General features: G+C 38.3%; 1 protein-coding gene across 3 annotated transcripts; it reads right to left on the bottom strand.

Moving 5' to 3' along the window:
- Nucleotides 1-97: 97 nt before the first annotated feature.
- On the bottom strand, nucleotides 98-18,019 carry LOC310736585 (UDP-N-acetylglucosamine--peptide N-acetylglucosaminyltransferase 110 kDa subunit). 3 transcript variants are annotated; one of them, XM_083560151.1, is made up of 23 exons: nucleotides 16,832-17,522; nucleotides 14,165-14,315; nucleotides 13,279-13,522; nucleotides 13,065-13,133; nucleotides 9,546-9,662; nucleotides 9,364-9,443; nucleotides 9,063-9,258; nucleotides 8,485-8,625; nucleotides 8,270-8,370; nucleotides 8,017-8,170; nucleotides 7,650-7,751; nucleotides 6,981-7,160; nucleotides 6,421-6,579; nucleotides 6,234-6,323; nucleotides 6,006-6,131; nucleotides 5,737-5,907; nucleotides 5,507-5,623; nucleotides 5,266-5,430; nucleotides 3,553-3,594; nucleotides 3,226-3,378; nucleotides 2,888-3,140; nucleotides 2,339-2,462; nucleotides 98-1,109 (listed from the first exon to the last, which is right to left on the bottom strand). In XM_083560151.1, exons 1-23 carry the CDS (start codon nucleotides 16,866-16,868, stop codon nucleotides 929-931), a joined length of 3,153 nt encoding a protein of 1,050 aa, XP_083416277.1. In that variant the 5' UTR covers nucleotides 16,869-17,522; the 3' UTR covers nucleotides 98-928. The 3 variants fall into 3 exon arrangements, with proteins under 3 accessions (XP_083416277.1, XP_083416279.1, XP_083416278.1); XM_083560153.1 differs by lacking the exon at nucleotides 3,553-3,594 and having other exon boundaries at nucleotides 16,832-18,019; XM_083560152.1 differs by lacking the exon at nucleotides 3,553-3,594 and having other exon boundaries at nucleotides 14,165-14,345; nucleotides 16,832-17,255.
- Nucleotides 18,020-22,775: the final 4,756 nt, after the last annotated feature.

Raw genomic sequence — 22,775 nt, 5'->3', positions numbered from 1 at the left:
TTGTATATTAAATAAAATGTTACACCAGCACTTACTCCTATAAGTAATAGTCCTGATTATAAATTGTATTTAAAGTCAGTTACAACCGAGACCAAAGTTTGCCACATTTCTTTATTATTTCTGCTTATGTAAGAGCCTTGCAATTTTACCGAGAGCATAAATAAAATGATCAACAGAAAGACAGTGTACAAAATGTTGAACTTAGAAAATACTTACCTTAAACCTTTCTGGTAAAAATAATAAAACATTAGCATTTAGGATGTACATTAGGGTAGTCTGCGGGCTATGATCAGATTTGCATTGAGGAGGAGGGGTTCTTCATTCTAGATTCTCCACAGACATTCTGGGCATGTTTTACGGAAAACAAAATAACTGAAAGCATTTAGCATTAGTAACGAACAAAAAAAAATAATAAAGCGTTTGAGAATCAGTACAATTCACTTATCTATCCCAGGTCATGATGAACCGACTTAAAATAGATAACGAAATATCTGCTAAATAAAAAGGCAAACGTTCACATTAGCATGTTATAAGAAAATCTTTCATTTTTAGCAACATACCAAAGTGTTTAAGTTCAACACTGTCCCTCTAATGCTTAAAAAAAAAAAAAACACCATCCAAAGACACAAAGGTCACAATTTGACAAGATTGTTCTGTCTTTAAAAGTCCATACCCAAGCAGAACAGAGAAGCACTGGGGAAGTGAAGGCAGCGTGAAAATTTTTTTTTTGGGTGGAAAAGGAGTCTCAGTGAAGAAGGATTAATCATCACGCTCTCCTCGCTGGCTCAGAGAAACTAAATCTGTGGCTGAAGGGTCAGTTCAAAGTGATCTCAACAGCAGGCTCTATGGAGTCTCTGACACTGATGAAAACAGAGGAAGCGTGGGGGTTGAGTAACTCATGGAGGGTAAAGGGTGAGAAGGGTGCAGATCAGGCACTTTCACTGGTGTCAAGCAACTGCATCTTCACCATGTGGTCGGGTTTGGCACCGCTTGCATGGTGCTCCCACATCTGCAGGTAGAGGCGCTCCAAGTCCATAGTGTACTGCTTAGTGTTGAAGAGCGGGCTGCAGATACGCTGCTTCCACACACGGGAACGGACCTTCTTCAAGCTACAGGAAAAAACAAGAGGCAGGAATTTTATGCGTGCTACAAATATATAATAGGAAGAAGTTAAAAACTGGATAGGGATGAATGATTAAATATATTGGATATTCTGAATTGCTGTGAATATCTAATATAGCTGCAAAATTCTGACCATCTTATATGATCTCTAATAAAAACACCTTTTTTAGTCTATATTGTGCAGCCCCTAGTATTTGCGATGCTAAAATGACAATCTTACTTGTCAATAGTAATTTAAGCATTATTTAATTACTGTATTTTCCGGACTATAAGCCGCTACTTTTTTCCCACGCTTTGAACCCCACGGTTTAAACAATGAAGTGGCTAATATATGATTTTTTTCTAGGGTTTTTCCCGGTTTCACAAGCTTCAAACCAAAAAACTAAACCCCATAACATTAAACCAATGAAATTAGCGAACGGGTTCAGGTGAACCAATGAAACTCTTTATATTAAATTAGATGCGCTCCCACTGAATCGGGCCGCACCACATCATAAAAATGGATGCGGTTCCTCTGACGTTTGACCTGCCGCCCACTCGGACTGTCAACAGGAGAGCGAATCATTCATCACACTGAAAACAACCGGGCATGAAAAAAAAAAAAAAAAACGCACTTCACCTGTGTTCTAAGCTGCACTGCATCGGGAAAGATGCTTCGCCGATGGTGATTTTTAAACGCACGACGATGCCAAAACTCTCGAGAGAAATAGTTGTGAAAGGAAGGAGGAAGACAGTGAACAATGACTTTTAGATACAAGCCGTGTTACGGACACCGTCTTTCGTTAAAGCCTGTGTAAAGTTCATTAGTTTTAGTGTAGACACTTATAGACAGGTGCAGCTTATTTATGTTCAAAATAAAAATCTTTGTCAAATTCAGTCGGCTTATATTTGGGTGCGTTTAATAGTCCGGAAATTACGGTAGTTGTAAAATAAGTCATGAAAGATATTGTGCTCGTCACTTTTCTTCCGTTACTACGGTTTCTTTCACAGCTATTTTAAACCCTACTCCTATCCGTTGTCTACATATTTCCACGTTCGTAACAAGAAGCTATGAAATCTAAGAATCAACCACAAGAGATGAAATAAGAAAGGAATATGCTTCCTACACACAACAGAAAAACTCCCAGTATGAATTACTATATCATTAACAACTGTCCAGTTGAAAGCAGTTGATTACTTGAAGTTGTTAGTTTAGTAGCTGTTTGGGTTGACTTACTACTCCATGTCAGTGCCGAGTTTTACGGCCACATCTTCGTACTCCTGGCGACTCTGTGCGATGAGCTCAGGGCAACCAAGGCAGGTCAACTGCGAGGCAGCCACGCGAGAAGCAAGTGTCTCCCCTAAATACACCAAACAAACAGATTTTTATTTCTAAACCAAGTTTCTAAGAACAATGTGAAGCTTAGCAATTTAGATTAATCATCAATTAATATTTGAGTGTTTTTTTTTTTTTTTAAACACTTAATATTGTTAAAGGGAACGAAAGCAGTTTCTACAATTGATTACACCAAAATAACTTATCATGTCCAATATAATTTTTATACATACACGTTTTGCCATTCTGTTAAAGTGTGCCAACAACTCAACATCTCCAGTATCAAATACAATTTAAGTTTTAAATTAAACTGTTCTTGCTTTGTTGTTACCGTATGTCAACCAACTTTAAAACAATCTTTCAGGGACCAGAACATGAAAAAATGTGAGGCCATTAACGGTAACGATAATCGTATCACCACATGACTAAAGACATTAGACAGTCACTGACCTGGCATTGTGACCATTGGGGTCCCAGCCCAGAGCACATCCATGCCAGTGGTGTGGCCATTGCAGAGAGGCGTGTCAAGACAGACATCAGCCAGCTGGCCACGCCTCACATGTTCCTCTTTAGGGGCAACAGGGGAGAAGATGATGCGGCTAGCAGGCAGGCCCATGTTCTGGGCATATTGCTGGATGTTGGGTTCACCCACAGCTGGGAAGCGCAACAGCCAGAGGACGCTGTTTGGCACACGTTTCAGAATCTGAAATAACAAAAAAAAGAATGAGCAACGTACCTACCTCTTTACCCAAAAGTATCTCCCAAAAATACTGATTGGTTGTACTTACATTGGCCCACATCTGAAGAGTTGGGGGGTCAATCTTGTAAAGTTGGTTGAAGTTACAGTAGACAATGGAGTCCTCAGGTAGACCATACTGAGAGCGAGTGGTCACAACAATTGTTCTAGGAACCTCTTCTCCCGTGGCAGCCTTATTATTAATCTTTTGAAAGAGGGGAAAAAAAAAGACCTATCTGTCAAACAGATTTTCAGATGGCATGTGTTTTGTGCTCATTAAGCATTTAGAATGCTGAGACCACAGTAAAAAGTATAAAATAAAGGGATTTTATGTATTTTCAGTGTTAATATGGCACAAAGGCATTTTGCCCATCTTTACCATGGGTACAATTCTGGAGCTGATGACACCCATCTGACCCATCTGTGAGAAGCATATGTTGGCCATTATATTTAAAATATGATATATATGATATATGTTTACATTTTTTTACCATTAATGTTCCAAGTACAATTAAAATCTTTAATATAAATATGAAACACACACAATATGTGGGCACGGTGAGCATACTATTTATAGATGTTCTTCATGCTATGCTCAAGATAAAACAATCAAATTATTGATTACAACTACTCCAGAGTCCCACAAACATAACATGCCAATCTATTTTTTGATAGATTTTTTTATGGTCAGCTCTAATCAGGATGTTATATATAAAGTGCATGGGTTTATAGTAGCTGTAGTTCCATCCTGCAGGATTGAACACTTCACTAGGAGGCCATTAGAAAGAAAGATAAAGATGGAGGGGTTAGGGTGATAAAGTAAAATCAGTCATTCCATTGATGACAAAAGTAAGTATATAACCAATAATAAAATTGAAGCTGCTGACACTGTTGAACAATGACAACTATATACTCTTCAGAAAAGCCTCCAGGCAAAAAATCCTCGGATAACATCGTTAATTAATAGTCGCACAGGTACAAACAAGCGCTCTTAAAACAAGTAATAAATACAAGTCTAAATGAGACACGTCGTGTTTTTTTATTCACAGAAGCAATCAGAGTCTTCAGTCTTTGCGAGTGCCCTTACAGCATTTGTAAAATACCCAGGATTAAATAAAAAATATATACAAATCATAAATTAATATATAAACATTAAAAATAAATCAATAAATAAAATTCAGAAGCAGACTTGTTACTTTAAACCAACAAGTGTGATCTTCACAACTAGCTAAAGCGTAAGGCTGCACTAAATTAAAACTAAACACACTTTTACTATACTGATCTACTAAATTGTTAGTAAATATAATTTTCATTTAAGCAGTGCGAAGGTTGGTGTAATGTTAGGCCACCAAGCTTACAATGCTCTTTTACAGAAAAGATATTACTCCTTTATTTTTTTTTACGATGATTTGCCTGTCCTATGACTCACATGACCTAATGCCGTGACCTTCCCCTAATACAATATTCAAATATGCGCAGTAGACGTCAAAAATACTCTGCAGTTGCAGCCCTACTAAGGTTTGTCATACCTTCAAGGCTACAGTCCCAGAAACTACAACCTCCTCGACAGTATATATCTGAAAAACAACAAGACCTGGTGATACCACATCCCTGTCTACTACAACAGCCCTTTGCAAGGGCTTGTCCTTAGCAAATAATCTTCTGTGTTTGATTTAAGCACCAGATCAGGATACGTGCGAATTTGAGAGCGTGAATTGAGAATTAGATCAGCGTCATCTAGAGGAACCAAATCTCTCTGTTCATCACAAATACCAAAACATACACGAGTGCTACAATGCTGTATATTAGTAGTCAAGATAGAATTGCCAATTAGGACAAAATCAAGTTAATAATTCCATTATCCAATAAAAACCCTTTTCATTTTTGTGCCAACTTAAAAAGCCTACGGCAAAATACCAAAGAATAAAACAGTGCCAGCAGATAAAAAAAATAATAAATAAATAAATAAATAAATAAATAAATAAAGGCAGCAGAATCCACATGCAGGAAGCAAATCAATTACTCAGGCAGCAAGTTTTCACCTCCTACACGCTACTGTGTTTAAAAAATGCAGACATTCGATAGAAAATACCTGGGTGGTAGCCAAGCCATTGCTGACTGTGAAACTATTGATGGTGACCTGGATCTGGCCTTGGTTGATCATGTTTATAATGGCCTCAGCGGCTGTGTTCATAGGGATGACGGGCATGGAGAGGGATCCATTACTATCTGTGGACTCCTGGCTGTCACACTCCATCTGGAAAAAGGTCTTGCATAATGTATTCAGTCACCCTAAAACATGACTTAAAATGTTGCTTAAAATGTCCTCTTACCTTGATGACCTTGACATCTGGTAGGCTGTCTAAAAATGCTTTGAGGTCAATTCCATTTAGTACGATGCGATTGTCGAAAATATGTCCATTAGACTTAAAGTCAATCACAGCCTTTTTCTGTGAAGCATAAATACAAATGCTTAAAAAAAAAAAATTCTCCCTTTGCCAAGACAACAATTCATCTAACAGCATTACATCAGTTAAAGAAAATGTAATTAAATGTCTCTTGCCTTAAGGTGTGGGAACATGTTAGCATGATCTCCAATAAAGAATGTGTTTGGCATGTAGGCCATCTTCTCAGAATACTGCTCAGCCACATCAACTGGAGAGGTCTCCTTATCAGTAACTATGTAGTCCATGAAGGGAGCTCCACTGGTGCCTGGGTAGCCAAGCCACATCGCCTGAGGAAAACAAAAAGTTAAAAAAGTCAAATAAAACAATTGAATTATTTAGATCATGATTATTATTATTATTTTTATTTATTTTTTTATTTTTTTACCTGAATGGGAGCTGGTCGCAATGCAAACAGCTCATTACGAGCACCTTTGGTATAACCATTCATATTGACCAAGATGTGAATTCCATCTTGGTGGATCCTGTCTGCAGCTTTGCCATTGCAGGGAATCTTTTTATAAAGATATACAAATCAGGAATGTGAGCAGCAGCATCAGAATGGCAAACACCACCAAAGTTATTCAAACCCGTTTTTATTTTTGCATGTTCTGACCTGGGAAAGATCAGCAAAATGATGGGCTTCAGCCATCACTTTGACTCTAAAGTTTGTGCTGTCGTCAGGACTGAGGGCATAGCAGAACACCTATAAATAGAATTAAACCAGATCAATACAGAATCACAAAGCACTCATTTACTGACTACAACCAAAAACAATACATCCATTTGAATAAAGAACTCACCTCAAATTTGTCAGATGTGTGCATGCCAGGAATGGATTGCATGAGGTGGGAGGTGGGGTGGTTGCCAAAGTCTGAGCTTACATAGCCAATGCGCAAACGGCCTGCACTAGCTTTTAGATCTTTAGGATGCTCATAGGCAGGCTTATGAAGAGCATTGATCTATAAAACAGTCATAGACATTTACATTTGTGGCATTTAACAGACATCTATTTCCAGAGCGACATACAAAAGTGCTTTGAGTCTCTAGCAATGAATAAATCTACACCGGTATGCTAGATTACAAACTTAAGATAAATCAGACAACAACTCTGTTCAGTGTTTTTTTTTTTTTTTAAACAAAGCAGACTTGAAAAGTGTTAGTTTAATACATTTATTATTTAGGGTACAGGCAATTATCACTGACAATAACTTTTAAATAAAGCACTTTAAGTTTAGGAATAACTGAACATTCAGGTTATAATAAATGTATATGTTTGGTAGAAACCCTGGCCTGCAATTAACAGATTCATAGAAAATTTTGCTACAATTTCACTCCACAAAAGGGCTGTACAACTACTTACCTTATCCAAGCAAAGGTTGCCATGTCTCTCAGCAATGGCTTTACGGAAGCCATGGGAAAGAGGATACAACATGCTGTGATGAGGGTGCACCGAGGGCAGTCGGTTCTTTTCCAACTGGTCAGCCACAATGCTAACCAACTTCTTCATGCGCTCATCATAATCGGTCCAGTCACAAACAATCTGGAAACAAGAACGGTTATAACCACATGACAGCAACTGCATATTACCTATAATTTTCAAACTGCTGTACAAGCATTAACATTACCTTCAAACGTCACAAAGAAACGAAATGAAAATCTTTTCTAGGCTGCTCAGTACATCTTTTTATACAGATAAAATTATTATTGATGCTTCCCAACAAGTACCTAAATCCATGGTCTGAAAACCATGCTTAAAACATGGTATGTTTTTTTAATTTAGCAATCATTTTAAGTATGTTTATTGCTGTACGTAGAATTACCCAGCCGAACCCAACAATCAAACAGCGTCTGCAGAAATAATCCATGTGTATGGATTTGATATATAAGCTATTACAGTTACATGAACCACTGACAACAACCAGCTACATGTCAGAACTACATTCAACAACAAACTATGAATAATTATTCAAAATATGTAATAAATAAATAAATAAATTGCATTAATAGGGCTAATATGTATTGTGCATACCTGCAGGCAGTGTGCAAGATTGCAATAAGCATCTGGGAAGTCAGGTTTGAGCTTCAGAGCAGTGCGGTAAGATGCGATAGCTTCTGGAATATTCCCAGAGTCCTGTGGGCCAAAGTGCATAAATATATTTTAAATGACATTAAGGTCATTGTGTAACACACACACATATATATATATATATATATATATATATATATATATATATATATATATATATATATATATATATATATATATATATATATATATACACACTTTTATACATTTATATGTTGTCTTTATTGATGCTCTGTATCTTATCTAGACAGCTAGCCTGATGTTCACAAAAAAATAAAAATAAACATGCAAGAAGGTTTCAAGAAGTGACCTTATGTATTGAGGCCAGGTTGCTGTGAGCATCAGCAAATGCAGGGTTGATCTGAATAGCACGTGTGTAGCACTGCAGTGCCCCCTGAACATCCTGCATCTCCTTCAGTGTGTTTCCCATGTTGGAGTAAGCATCAGCAAAGGTGGGACTGATCCTGCAAGTGTTCAGAGTCAAAGAAAATGCATAAATATTCTGCACACACCATATATACCTACAACATATTTTACTTCAAATAGCAGGAAATAAAGCATGCCTGATAGCTTCTTTGTAATGCATGAGGGCTTCCTGTAGCTTGCCCTGTTGCTGAAGGACGCTGGCCAGGTTGGAGTGGGCCGCAGCAAACTCTGGGAACACCTGTTTAACACCCACACACACAGAATTCAGAAAAATGCTTCAGGAACATGGTTTTCAGTAGTGTGCAGATCTAGGTCACACAGGACAGGAAGAGAATACTTGGAGAACCCCTACCTCAAGAGCTTTCCTGTAGAGCTGGACAGCCTCCTCAATGTTGCCTTGCTCCCTCTTGATGTTGGCAAGGTTATTGAGTGAGTCAGCATGCGTGGGGCAAAGGCGAAGTGCAGTGTTGTAACACTCCTCAGCCTCCGATACCTAACAACAAAAACCAAACTATTTAGTCTTATACATAACGTACATCTTTTAATTATTTACAATTACCAATTTTCTGATATATCCAAGATAATTTCCGTCTCAACTAAAGAAATAAAAGATGCTGACCAGTCACCAGTGGTACTGGTGTGAAATCTGGATTTGAATATAAGACAAGCAAATATTTATTTAGACCTTGAGCCATAGAATCTATTTGTTACTGATCTAAATTTGCTCCTCCTGCACAACAGTCTATATGCGGGTTTAGCGTTGTAAATTATAAAAAGTTGGGGTAGATGTACAAATTGTAGTAAATGTAGCTAAAACTTTAAAGAGAATCTTAGCAGTTTATTGCTGTCTGCATCTACAAAGGAATCACTTTGTGACTGTATACGAATAAACAAGAACAGAATGTGGCTTGTACAGAGACAGTTCCTTACATTGCCTTTTTCTTTAAGAGCATTAGCCAGATTGCAGTAAGCATCAGGGAAGTGAGGCTGCAGCTCAATTGCACGCCGATAGGTGTCAATGGCCAAATCTATCAAACCCTGCTCGTAGTACACACAAGCCAGGTTGCCGTGGACTACAGCATGGTTGGGGCTCAGACTGAGGGCTCGCAGATAACCAGCAACAGCTCTGTATAAAACAATCATTTTGTAAATTAAAACTCAATATCCAAATGATGTACTAATTGCACACATGGTATAACTATACCTAAGAAATAGTGTAGAAAAAGCTTACCTATCGAAGATGCGAGCTTCTTTAAGCACATTGCCCAAGTTTATGTAAGCATCCAAAAAATTTGGATCCAAGGTTACTGCCTACAAAGGACACAAAAGCCAACAACAATTAATTTACTCATCTACATGTAAATTAAGTAACTTGCAATTACTTGCATTAATGTTCATGTGGAACCCACTCACTTTCTCAAAATGATGAATGGCGAGCCAGATCTCTCCCTGAGCATTGAACACGCAGCCCAGGTTGCTCCATGCCACGGCAAAGTTTGGCTGAGTCTCAATTGCCTTCAGGTAGCAAGCCTTTAACAGGTTAACAATGAAAACAACAGAAGAAAGAGGGACAGAGAGGAGTAAAAGAGCAGATAGGGGGAGATGTGGGATAGGAAAAAAATAAGAGATTGAATAAAAAGAAAGAAAACAAAAGGGGCAGAGAAAACCAGAGTTAGAATCCATACTCAATAAAGCAAAAAGTGAGTCTACAGCGTGGGCTCGCAAGCGCATTATACTGCCGCGCTAAGCTGCACGCTTTTTCCTGCGCTGCGCAAATCTGACCAGCACCTTCACCCTGACTGACATTTTTCAGTTATGGTCTCATCATTTAAAGAAATAGTACGAGATATGCAAAATTCCAGGAAACTGAGATCGGATACTGTGCGACTATGGCAAAGGTTGCACATACAAACAAAAACATACAAAATTCACACAAAACTAAATTGGTCACAGATTTATTCCGACTGCAGTCACAACCTTAAATGCCTGTGTGAAGTGTAGGAGAAGGTCCCTGTAATGCAGGCGCAAAAAAGGCCACACGGGCAGGGGTTTTGCCGCACGGTGGTCGCAATGTGTTTGCTCGCCGCTTTTCGCTGCGCTAACCCCGGCTCAGCGCACAGACCACAGACCAAAAACCCCACGCACTCCTGAGCCCACCAGACTGACACACTCTCTGAATCCAACCAACCCTCAGGAACACAACAGAGGCCAAAGGCGGATCGGGTTTGTTTGACTTTTAGGGCTTATGTTGAGCATAACACAATCAACTAAACTGCTTGCCAATAGTGCCCTGTGCTGGGTATGGGGTCCGCCGGGTGTCATGCTACTGGGCTAGTCGGGCAGATCTGCAGTCTGTAGGCCGGGAGGACATGGGGAAGGGGAGCATTTGTTGCGCGCAGGCGCTCTTGAATCGCAATAGAGGGCGTTTTTTCGCTGCGCAACCCATGCGTCGCTGCAGACTCACGGCGCATCATCGGCTCAGCGGAACGCTGCAACTCCAAATCAAGAGGAAAAACAAAATGATAAACCAAGGCAACAGGAAAAAAATAAACAAGTAAGAGTTAGAGGGTTCTTACTGTGTTTTGTTTGCTTACTGCATCCAATCCATATAAATTTTAATTATTATGTTCGGTGATCTTAAGCTGTACAGAGGAAGTTTACATAAAACTTTTGAATTTTTCTGTTAATTACTTTTTTCCCCTCTGTTGTTTTCTTTTGTTCTTCAAAAGGTAGCCACAAGACAGAAGAACTCAGGCATGGTTTCGTTTTTTTTCTTTTTTTTTTTTTGCTGGCAGTTACAAACCCGTTTCCATATTTTTGGACTTTGTCTGGGGGTAGCGGCCGCAGCTGGAAGAAGAGGAGAGGACTGATGCTGCCCTAGTGTTCCTTTCCGCCGGACCGCACCTACGCAGGAATAGTGTCACCCACCTGAAACCTTCTAAATAACAATATCAGTGGTGGAAGAAACCAAAAGAGACAAAATAAGAAAACAAGAGCGTTAGTAAAAGTTGACAATCAATACATTTGTTTTATATGGATATAAAAAAAAAAAAATAAGCACAGAAACAAAAGAATAATAAAAATAAAATACTCTCATTTCAAATCATGCAATTAAACGCAGTTCAGCTTTTAAAGTGATAAATATATATGCTTATGAAGGGATGGGAGAGAAGAAAGGCTTTCTGTTACATTTCATTCCAAATGTTTATTCATCCTGTTTAAAGGGAAGTAAAAGGAGGGAGGCTAACTGGCTTGATCTTCCCCAAAAGAACTCAAAACATGTCCTTAGGGAATAATATTAATCATAACATTAATAGCAACACAAAAGTAAAAAAAATTCATTGCTTCCATCATTTTCCTTAGTTTTTTAAACTCTTACAAGGTTTAATACATTGCTTGCTTTATCCTGTCTTGCCTTCTTGAATCCTGCCCAATGGATAAAGAAAAAAGGTCTGTGGTTTAATGATTTGTATCTAGAAGCATCCAGAGCTCTGAAATAAAGAAGTCAATGCTTGTACTGCGCGTGTAATTCTTTCTCTCTATCATCGCATCTGCAGCGTGCAGTGGAGTGCATATTAGGAGCTGCCTGCCTGGCACAGCCTCAGGCTAACATCACAGTGTCAACAATGTATAATACCACCCAAACCTCCCATGTGCTTTTGAGCCAATCTAGGTGAACAACAAATCAAAAAGAAAGAAAATTTATATTTCTGAAGAATGTACAATTTCTTTTTCTGCATTTTATTTGCACAAAAACACTGTGGAGCCCTTATGGGTATTAGTGAACTGGCTGGAGGGTCAGGCAAGCAGCTCTGAGCGCGCACACTCCACGGACCCTGAGCGGGCGCGCGGGGGGTCGGAGCGACAGAGCTGACATGGAGGGGGGCTGGAACCCTAGTGCTCCTCCCCACTCCTCCCCCCTGGGGCAACAAATAAGAGGGCTTCTAACAAACAAGCAGATAAATTTGTCTGCAACTTTAATATCCCACAAATTCACAATCGGGGGTATAACGCCTAATTTGGGGCGAGTAAGATATTATTTGTGGGTGGAAAAAAAAAAACCTGCATCGTCATCCAAAACATATGGGGTAAAAATTAATGGTGATTCTTTTAACGGATTAAATAAAAATATCTCTGGGTTGGAAGCCATCTTATTTTTAGCATAGCAAATATCACTAACTTCATATCAAATCCATTTTGTTTTGTTCAAGACCGAGCCAGCATTATCCCTCCAAAACTCTAAAGAAATGAACATGCCAGAACAGTAATGCGTGTTTAAAGATTCCCCTCTGTTGAGAGACAGAAGGACCCAGCCTTTCTTCCTGTGTGAAGGGGCACTGACCAAGAAACTAGATCAGAATGTGGCACAGAGTTTATAGACAGCGAAGCAGAAAGAGTGAGAGGGGGCAGCAGGATGGCAATGAAGAAAAAATGTTGGTACTCTAAGCTCATCATCATGTAACAAAAATATTTAAATAAAAAAAGGCAATGAACATAGAGTTCCCTAAGTTTGTAATAACAGTGCTTGGTGCTTCAGGTCTTAAATCAGTGCTTGATGGTGTGGTACTTGGAGGTGCGCTAAAAGCATTTCTGCTTGTGAAACTAATGCTACTAGCTGTGTTGCAGAATCTGCTAAACAGCAGAGTGAGTGGTGGCGTGGAGCTGAACTGATAATTGTGTGAAGGTAGGAAAAAGAAAAGTGTAGGAAGCACCACATGTCTAGAAAGCTGAAAGGGGTCTTAGTGTTTGTTTGGGGTCAGGGGAAGCACTCACTCCCAAAGCACAGTGTTAGGAGTTATAAGGGAACTGAAAATGGCCTAGTATCTAAAGAAAAGGCAAAAAAAAAGAAAAGAAAGATTTTTTTTTTTCAAATAAAAACCTAAATAAACAAAACAAAAAAAAACATGCACACACTGACATATCAAAACAGACCTTTGCCTCTTCCAAACGCCCAAGAGCTTTAAGAAGGTTGCCCAAGTCGCTGCGAACACAATACAGATCCTGAAACAAAAAATTATTTTAAAAAATTATACATTTTTTATATTTATTTTCATATATAATAAATAAATAAAAAAAATTTTTAACTACAGAGCTGTTCACAATAAAAAATCTGGATTGATATTAATTGTGCTTTGCATCTGTTTACCGGGTTGTACTGAAGAGCAGACACATAAGCCTGCACAGCACCCTCCATGTCTCCTGCTGCAACCAGAGCCGCTGCCAGGTTAATGTAGCCATCGATGAAGTCAGGCTTTAGCCGCAGCGCGTGCCGATAGTGCTCGATCGCCTCCTGTAGTTGACCACGCTCCTTAAACACGTTGCCCAGGTTGGAGTAGGCCTCAGCAAGCATTTGATTCTGCTTAATGGCCAGGGTGCTGAAGTGAGCAGACCTGTATTTCAGGACAAAGCCCAAAAATGAGTCACCAAAAATGTGACCAAACCAAAAAGCTAATATAGCCATTAGCATGAAAGACCCAACAGAACAAAATCAAAGTAAGTACCACTAAAAGTAAGAATTTACACAGACAAATGCCCAGCAGTGCCAAGTTTTTTGCATTTGAAGAGTAGAGACCAGGGATGTACAAGATCAGTATGGTTAGTAGAGGGTGCTTTTTGACATAGAATTTGTGCCAGCAGCACATATTTTGCATGTAATTTTATGGCAAGTAGCCACAAGGCAGCAGAAAATGCTGCTAAATATTTTCCACTAAGGAACAGTTAGGTCAAATACTTGAATAACAGAGTTCACCCTCCTGACCAATCACCTTACAAGCTCACTGGTTAGGCATGTGAAAAAAATGTGTGTTAGTGTACAAATAAAAGATGTACAATATTGCAATCTATAATTTTTAATTGTGTACATTTTAACATTGGAAAAATGCAAAAGGTAGACAGGTATACAAGCTTATAAAAGAGAAGGTGGTTAACTTGTGTCTCATTTCAAAGAAGTAAAAAAATAAAAAAATAAATAAAAGTGCAGCTGCATCTCAGGAGCCCATTGAGAAGACACCAGTCCACTCTAAGAGTCCTACCTGTCAAGCCTGCGGCACTGGAAGTGGATCGAAGAAAGCAGCAGCAGAACACCGGTATTGTCTGGCTCCTGCCGCCATAGTTGCATGCAGTGGCGCTCTGCTGCCTCAAAATCACCTGACTGATACTCGCGGTGTGCCAGCTCAGCCAACCCTTGGAAGGAAAGCATACGTTTTGTTGGTTCTGTGGCACCAACACAACCCGAAAGGAGGAGGAAGGGGGAAAACAAGATGTTAGAAAAAATGGAAATGAGGCAAACAAATAAAAATAAAATAAAACGATGAGAACAGATGACAAATCATGCTTATGAAAAACAGGAGCATCACATAAAAAAAAAAAAAAAAAAAGAAACTAACATGCTAATAATGACTGAGTCTCTCAGTGCAGGTTTATTAATTTCAGGCAGATTATTTTGACGAGAAACTCATTCACTAAAGATGAAAAAATAAACTATGGAAATATATTACTGATTGGAAAATATTTTAAAGGATGAATTCAGACAGATATTGGCACTTTATTAACTCGTTCGTAAATAGAACAAACTAATTGCACCAGCCTACGTGTTCAAAGATCCGTGATTTTTATAACATTAGGATTACAATAGAAGATATATATTTACTTTACTCAGGTCAAATACCGAACTCATCCTTTAAATAATAATAATAGAACAAAGATGCAGTTGGGTAAGGGAGGAGGGAGGAGGGAGGGGTAAGTTTAGTAAGCTTGACACCAAACCATTACAATCATCCAAATAGACATAGAAAAACAAAGATTTAATAAGGTCCTATTATACAGGTCCAAACTAAGAGGTCTGTGGATTAAGCAGGTCAACAAGCAGGAATCTTTTCCTATTTAAACTAACCGTGTACTGCTTGCAAATGTTTTAAAATCCCTTCCACTTTTACCATTTATATTGCAAGCACAAAATGCTGCATATTTATTTTTGCCCTGAATCATTTTTTTCATTTCCTACCAAAATGCCAATCTGTACATTTGACTAATGTGTGGTTATGGAATGCCTGTAAAACAAGTTGTTTCCTGTTATCACTTACATTATAGCGGCTGCATATAGTCCTCCCTCACAGCCTTATTTTTTCCTCTCAGACAAAAAAAAAAAAAAAATGCAGTTCACAGATTGAGAAAGCAAAGGGATGCTCCCGTATCAGAAAACTTTTTGTAAACATTCTGCCATTTAGGTCCCTGTGTGTAAAAGCTCAATGTTTTAGAATGTGCACATTAATCAATTAACACGATCTTACAAATCAGCATTTATAATTTATCCGCGCTGTGATAAAGCAGTGTAACACACCTGGCAGTGATCACTAAAAAAATACTGATTAACTACTGGTCTTGGTATGCTCTCTTGCCTGCAAACTTGAGAAGAAAATTTGGCTAATGTTTGCTAAGATCATTTACTCATCCTTTATATATCGGTTATACAAAACTTAAACACAATGAGTGTCAATTAATGTAAAATGTAAAAAATGCAATAAAGCTTAAATGCCGAGCGAAAGAAACGGTCAGGATCCAAAGTTGTGGTGTCAAAGAACAAGGATTTACTCAGCAAAGACAGCAGTTCCATGGGGAAGCACCCCAAAACAAAGTCAAATCTCAAAATACCCTTTTCTGCAACCTTTGCAACACCCATCTTTTTTATTTTCCTATTACTCCATTATCTGAAACCAATATCTCCAAATACCTAGGTTATTTCGAAATTAAACATGTGAACCAGACATTCAGGAGCTGCCTGTCCACCCTCTGTATGTCTAACAAAGACACGATGGTTAAAACCAAAGGTCTCTCATTTGGACAATTTTCCAATCTTCTAATGTCCATTTCTTGGGTTTCTTGGCCTAATCAGGTCTCTTTAATTGCTGCAATTCAACCATGAAGGGCTGAATCACCACTTAACGGTGGATGTCTGACCATTTATATTCATTATTTATTTGTTTTGCAGCTAATAAAATACAGTGGAGGAGCAGAAAACACATGTACAAAATCATCTATCTGAACTGTATCACTGCAACCATGACTATACACTTGGTCATATAGTCATAACCACCCCATCCCCTGGAATTCACCTCGAACCCTGACCATCTTTTCTTCCGACACATTTATTTCGAGCTGGTAGCTCAGTGGTTAAGGCTCCGTGTTACTGATCGGAGGCAGTATCACCAAGCTGCCACTCTTGTGCCCTTGAGCAATGCCATTAACCCTCTGTGTTCCAGGGGACCTGTATCATGGCTGTCCATAACTGAGCTCTGACCCCGGTTTCCTTAAATCTCTGGGATATGCGAAGAAATCATTTCACATCGCTGTAACGTACACGTGACAAGTTTAAGCATCTTGTATTACGACAAATCGCCTCTTGATTACGGATGCTTGAAACGTGCTTATTCTAATCACATTAATAATTGAATATATTGATTTATAATAGATGATAGAAACCCCATGTTAGCTGGATGCAGATTAGCAGAGGTCTAATCGGCAATCTAGGCCATATGATCAACACCAACCGTCACAAACAGCTCAAGATAAAGTTATATACACACTATCACCTGTTAGACTAGTGTGGCTTAGTAGTGTTAATAAATGGACAATTAAGTAAGTAAAGGGGTGATCATATTCGGGTATAAAGAATGAATGAGCTTGTTGGTGATCAGGTTTACCTGTGCTGTCGGCCACGTTTCCCACCGAGCTCGCCATCTCTCCGCCTGTCTTCGGGTCTTGCTGACTGGTCGTCAGTGTGACAAGAAATAAAGATACTACCCCCAATAATACGGTTACAGAATCTGCTGTGACTGGAGCTTATTCAGTTAAACAGCATTAACTGCAACGCGTTCACGATGCTGTGGCGTTGTAACTAGTTTCTTCCTCCCCGCTTCTCTAGCTAGCAATGCTAATCAGTTCAAGGAAAACCGATTATTTCAAGTCGCGACTGTCTTCCAAACACCAAGTCGAGCAATTCTTGGTTATTTCGGCGTAATAGTAATAGAAATGGTTGTCTACCTATGTTTCAATATCGCTACAGGGTTTGTGAAAATCATTCACCATCGCACTTGCTCTGCTAACAATAGCCTGTAACAAAATGGCGGATGAGGGCGGGACTAATTTTGCTATAAAAACTAGGTCCTTCTCTGACCGATTTGGAGGATGTTTAGGAACGGAAGTTTTTATAAATATAAGCAGCGCGTATTAGTTGCGGCAAATTTGGATAAAGGTACAGGAACGTGTTAATATTTTAATTAAGTAAAATCAAATATACATGCTTATAGGGCGGCGGATGCACCAGATAAAAACCATAGTCGTGCTAGGTGTAAATCGTGCGGGCGGGATTGTTGTATCATTGCGCACAACACTGCGGCAAAAATGGAAGGTTGCATATGAAGTTGTTTGGTTTTTTAGGGAGGAGGCTGTTTACCTCAGCCTGACTGCTGTAATTCACACAGGACATTTCCAGGTTGTGTTGGTAAACTGCGAGGCTGGTCAGATTATCAGATATTAACAAGTGAATATGGAGAAACAGTGAAAATCAGAAGGGTACATATCTTCTACACTGCTAAGCATGATCATAGGTTTTCATATGCAGCCCTTCTAAAGATAGACACAGATTTGTTATTCATCCCAAAGTAAAATTCACATACTGTATTACTGCAACACAAATAATTAGAGGATACTAAAAGTATTTTCATTATAAATAAAACAAGGAAATAGATTTGTATTGTATGAGGAAGTCAGGTGTGGCAGAGAAGTATCTGAGGGTGGTGCAGATACATGTATGAGGACAGACTGGTTCATGGTGGAGGTTGGACTGCATCAAGGATCGGCTCTGAGCCCTTTCCTGTTTGCAGTGTTGATGGACAGATTGATGTACGAGGTCAGACACCAGGAGACACCAGGAAGGCGGAAAAGAGGAAGACCAAGGAGGAGGTTTATGGATATGGTGAGGGAAGACATGCAGGTTGTTGGTTTGAAAGAGGCAGATGTAAAGGACAGGGGGTTGTGGAGATAGATGATCTGCTGTGGGGACCCCTAATGGGAGGAGCTGAAAGAAGAAGAAGAACAAAGAAATAGATTAATTAGCAGTCAAAAGTTTGGACACCTAATTTAGTGTATTTTTTCTTAATTTGTATTGTTTTTAACACCATACATCAATATTGATAAGATATTGAAATTATGGTAAGATATTGGCAAGATTTTGCAATTATCCTAGAACAAATATGGAATTAAGCAGTCAACAAAAATGTGTTCAATTAACCAGAATATGTTTTATTTTTAATTCTTTAAAGTAGCCACCTTTTGCTTTGATGACGGCATTGTACACTCTTGCCATTCTCTCAGTCAGCCTCTTGAAGTAGTCACCTGGAATTGTTTTCCAACTATCTTGAAGGAGTTCCCAGAGATGTTGAGTGCTTGTTGGCTGCTTTTCCTTCACTCTTTGGTCCAACTTATCCCAAACCAACTAAACTGGATTTAGATCAGGTGATTGTAGAGGCCAAGTCATTTTCTTGCAACACTTTATCACTCTCCTTCTTGACCAAATAACTCTTACATACCCTAAAGGTGTGTTTAGGCTCATTGTTCTTATGCAAAAGATATAATGATCCCACTAAGTGCAAAACAAAAGTGGTGGCATGTTGCTGCAAAAATGCTGTGACTAAATTACCAACAGCTTCACAAGCAAAGCACCCCCACACCATCACACCTCCTACTCTATTCTTCACAATGAGGCCATACATTCAGGAATTCTTTGTTTATTCTCTGTATGGAACCAAACATCCAACAAATTTTGGACTCATGAGACCAAACGAGAGTTCGTCACTGATCTAATGTCCATTCCTTTTGTTCCTTGGTCCAAGCAAATCACTTCTGCTTTTTTTCTTCTGAAGTAAAGGTTTCTTTGCCGCAATTCAACCATGAAGGCCAGAATCCCGCAGTGTCCTTATGCGTTTATGTAAATCAGCAGTTTCTGAGGCTGGTTATTCTAATAAACCTATCTTTTGCAGCAGAGGTAGCTCTTGGTCTTCCTTTCCTGTGACGTCCCTCATTACAGCCTATTTCATCACAGCATTTGATGGTTTTGGAACCTGCTGTTAGGACTACGTCTAAGTTTTTAAGATGGACGTTTATTTCTGTTTCTTTAACTGAGTGTTTCTTGCAATAATATGGATTTGTACAGTAGTTGTAGTAGCACTAATAGGGTTATTGACTTTGTACTCACCCCTTTTCTCTGCACAAGACAACTGATGGTCTAGAGCACATTAATAATGTAAGAAATGTAACATCAGAATAATGAGCAGTGCATGTGATTATAAACAGATTATAAACACACCTCAATAAGCTAACCTAAATGCTGGCCTATAGCAGTTTAGTGATCCATGTTGGTACAAACCCCTGTACTGTTTCTCTATACAGCCAAGCAGAATAAATATTCTGCTGAAGGAGCTTTGCTTTTTCATTTGTAGATCATGAAGGTAAATGCTGTAAAGTTTATGGGGTAAAGTAGAGTTTATGGAGTGCCCTCTTTACCACCAATACTTGAAAACTATATTATATAGTTTTAGATAAATTTAGATTAAATTGTTTGGCTTATTTATTAGAACTAAGTAAACAATAGTGACCTAATATTGGCCTAAAATATTCATTCAACTTTTTTATAGAACAAAGTGGAATGGCACATGGTTAATATTTTAGGCCAATATTAGGTCACTATTGTTTACTTAGTTCTAATAAATAAGCCAATCAATTTAATTTATTTATTTTTGTAGTACTGGGATTACACAGGCATAAATACAGAGATTCGTTATATCCATATACTTAAAAGTTGAGCTAGGAGCCAGCAGAGGGCAAAAGAGGACAGAGGGCCAAACCATACATTGTATGTGCAATCTATGCACAGAGTTAGTGGCTACAATTCTATGAGTTATGTGCTGAGTATGTCCCTACTAGTGAAAATGAGATGTGAATGGCAATTGCAACAGAGGAAATACAAAGACTGTTTGATTTGTGGCATTAGCACAACGTGCCACACTGAAAAGCAAAACATTGCTGCATTGCTTTTTTCCTTGATTAATTGCTTTGCTGAAATGGCATTCACTTTTAAAGCAAGACTACATTTACTTTTAAAGCCAAAATTCTATTACATTTTTTAAAATAGGTGAAATAGGAAAATATCACCACTAGAATGCTCATGGGACATAATATAAGTCCATTTATGAAATTTTATTTTTAATTATAATTATTTAAATTTTAAGTTTGTGTGTGTGTGTGTGTGTGTGTGTGTGTGTGTGTGTGTGTGTGTGTGTGTAGGTGTGTAGGTGTGTGTGTGTGTGTGTAGGTGTGTGTGTGTACAGAAAAAAATGTATAATGATAATTTTTCCTTTCCACCTTTTATTCGGGAATTCCCTCTAACAGACAAACTGAAAGAGTAAAGATATTTCTATAAAATATATAATAAATATAATATAATTTACAAGCTACTTTAAATTTTAAACCAATATTTTATTCACAATAGAACACAGAATACATATCAAATCTTTAATCAGAGGAAATGTACCAGTGTAAGAAATAAATAAGGTCATTTTGAATTTGATGGTTGCAACTGGTTGGACAGCTAAAAAGGCTGGAAAATGTAAGTGTTATTAGGATTAAACATTTGGAGAAACATTTTGCAACTAATTAGGTTAATTGACAACAGGTCAGTAGGATAATTAGGTAAAAAATAGTGCAACAAATACTTTCATGTTGAAAATCTTTTTAAGAAAAGGCCTTGCATAATTGAGCAGTACAATGCTAACCGCATACTGCAGGTATTACAATAGCTTGACTTCAATGTAGAAGAGTTCAAGTGCTGAACTGGTCTGCCTACAGTTTCCACCATTTAAAATTTGGTGCATCATGAAATAAAAAAGTACAACAAAGGACACCCAGAACCTTTGAGCACCTAGAATCCTGTATCAGACTCATTAGGACAATCTTCCCCAAAAAACTTCAGGCACTTATCTCCTCAGTTCACAGATGTATACGGACAAAAGATGTGATGCTACACAGTGGTAAACATGGCCCTGTTTGAGACCTGTTGCAGCCATCATATTAAAAATGTCCTATTTTTTTCCTTTGAATGGTATATATTCTCATTTTGAACATTTGATGTGTTGTTTTTGTTTTATTTATTTATTTACACTTTACAACATTCATTTGACAATCGTTTCTATTTGTAATTCCTCAATGTACTCAATGTTTATTTATTTATTTATTTATTTATTTATTTATTTATTTATTTATTTATTTTCGACAATTTGACAATCCTTACTGGTCTGAAATATATGGCTTCAGTAAATCTCCCACACAGTGTAATGAGATTTGACAGCAATGTTGTCGGCGTCTCTCCTTTACCATTGAATGCTGTTTCTTCTCTTAAAAAAAAAAAAAAAAAAAAAGCAAACACACCCAATCAATTCACCCCGGCTCCTTGCCCCAGCCTCTTGGCCTGATTGACATGTCAAAAGAGCCCCAAAAAACTCAGACCTGTTGATGTGAGAGTCTCATTAACTTCACATGTTTTTCCTTTTTTCTCCCAGAACCCAAGTGCAACTTTGTTTGCCTCTCGTCGGCTCTCTATGGGAATGGGCTGACATCATCGGCCCTGATGAGTCGGCCGTGTGTGCTTAGTGCACCCCAGTTTAGTGTGGGAGTTTACCTCCATTCCCTATTTGCCCACTGCACTGCTTGGCTGTTGCCTTGGGAAAAAAGCTCTTTGTGGGGAGTGATGTCATGGCCATGTCTTTAGCAATCGCATCTGACATGCTTTATTTTTGTGCATGCTTGCTCCTGACCAGGCTAGGATGGACATCTCTCTTTTGATGTGCCACTTTTTCCACCACGTCAATCCTTTCACACAGGGATATTTTAGGAAATACAACAAGCCCACTTTTCCTGATTCCTGTTTGCCTGGTGTTTAAACATAGGTGGATATAATAACATAATAAATAGATGGATAGATAAACATAGATTATAGAGAAACATAATTTCTACGTTTTCTTTGTAGAAATTAATGGAGTAGAGTGATTTGGGTAATTTAATGGCCTGCGCATTACAGTGCTTTTAAAACAAAAGCCAAGTTCATTGGCACTTTTCGTTGCATTTCACAAATTAGATGCACATGCAAATATTGTTGAAGTAACATCTCAACTTTGGTGGAAGTGGTAAAATAAATAAATAAATAAATAAACAAGTGCAAAGGGATGCCCAAACAGTTCAATGTCATTCTTTCTTTATCCATCTAACATTTATTTATTACCGTATAAACATTATGCCAGAGCTCACAAGAATTCATCACATCTTCCATCTCAAGTTGTTCTATGGCCATTGAATGTATGTATAAATGAATGAATGAATGAATAAATAAATGAATGAATCTTTAAATAATAAAGAAACCAGTAATGTTTAACACACTATAGGGTTCTTTCAGAATACAGCATGGTTTCTCAATCTGATTTCCCAAGAACTCGTGTGTTGTTGCAGGTTTTTTCAGCAAAATTTGACTGCTGGCCGAAGGCCAAGATCATCTGATCAAACACACAGAATCAGGCTTCTTTGCTGGAATGAAAATCT

Source organism: Silurus aristotelis, assembly GCF_946808225.1.
Source record: "Silurus aristotelis genome assembly, chromosome: 14".
Lineage (NCBI taxonomy): Eukaryota > Metazoa > Chordata > Actinopteri > Siluriformes > Siluridae > Silurus > Silurus aristotelis.
Note: the sequence above shows the minus strand (reverse complement) of the source record. Positions and strands in the feature narration are given on the sequence as shown.

What these genes read in the sequence shown, in the direction of transcription:
- LOC310736585 (XM_083560151.1), bottom strand. Translation starts at nt 16,868, where the DNA reads ATGGCGAGCTCGGTGGGAAACGTGGCCGACAGCACAG. An exon ending in ACACATCTGACAAATTTGAG is followed by an intron (nt 6,324 to 6,420) that starts GTGAGTTCTTTA and finishes TTCTATTTATAG; the next exon opens with GTGTTCTGCTATGCCCTCAG. An exon ending in CCCAATGGTCACAATGCCAG is followed by an intron (nt 2,463 to 2,887) that starts GTCAGTGACTGT and finishes TGGTGTATTTAG; the next exon opens with GGGAGACACTTGCTTCTCGC.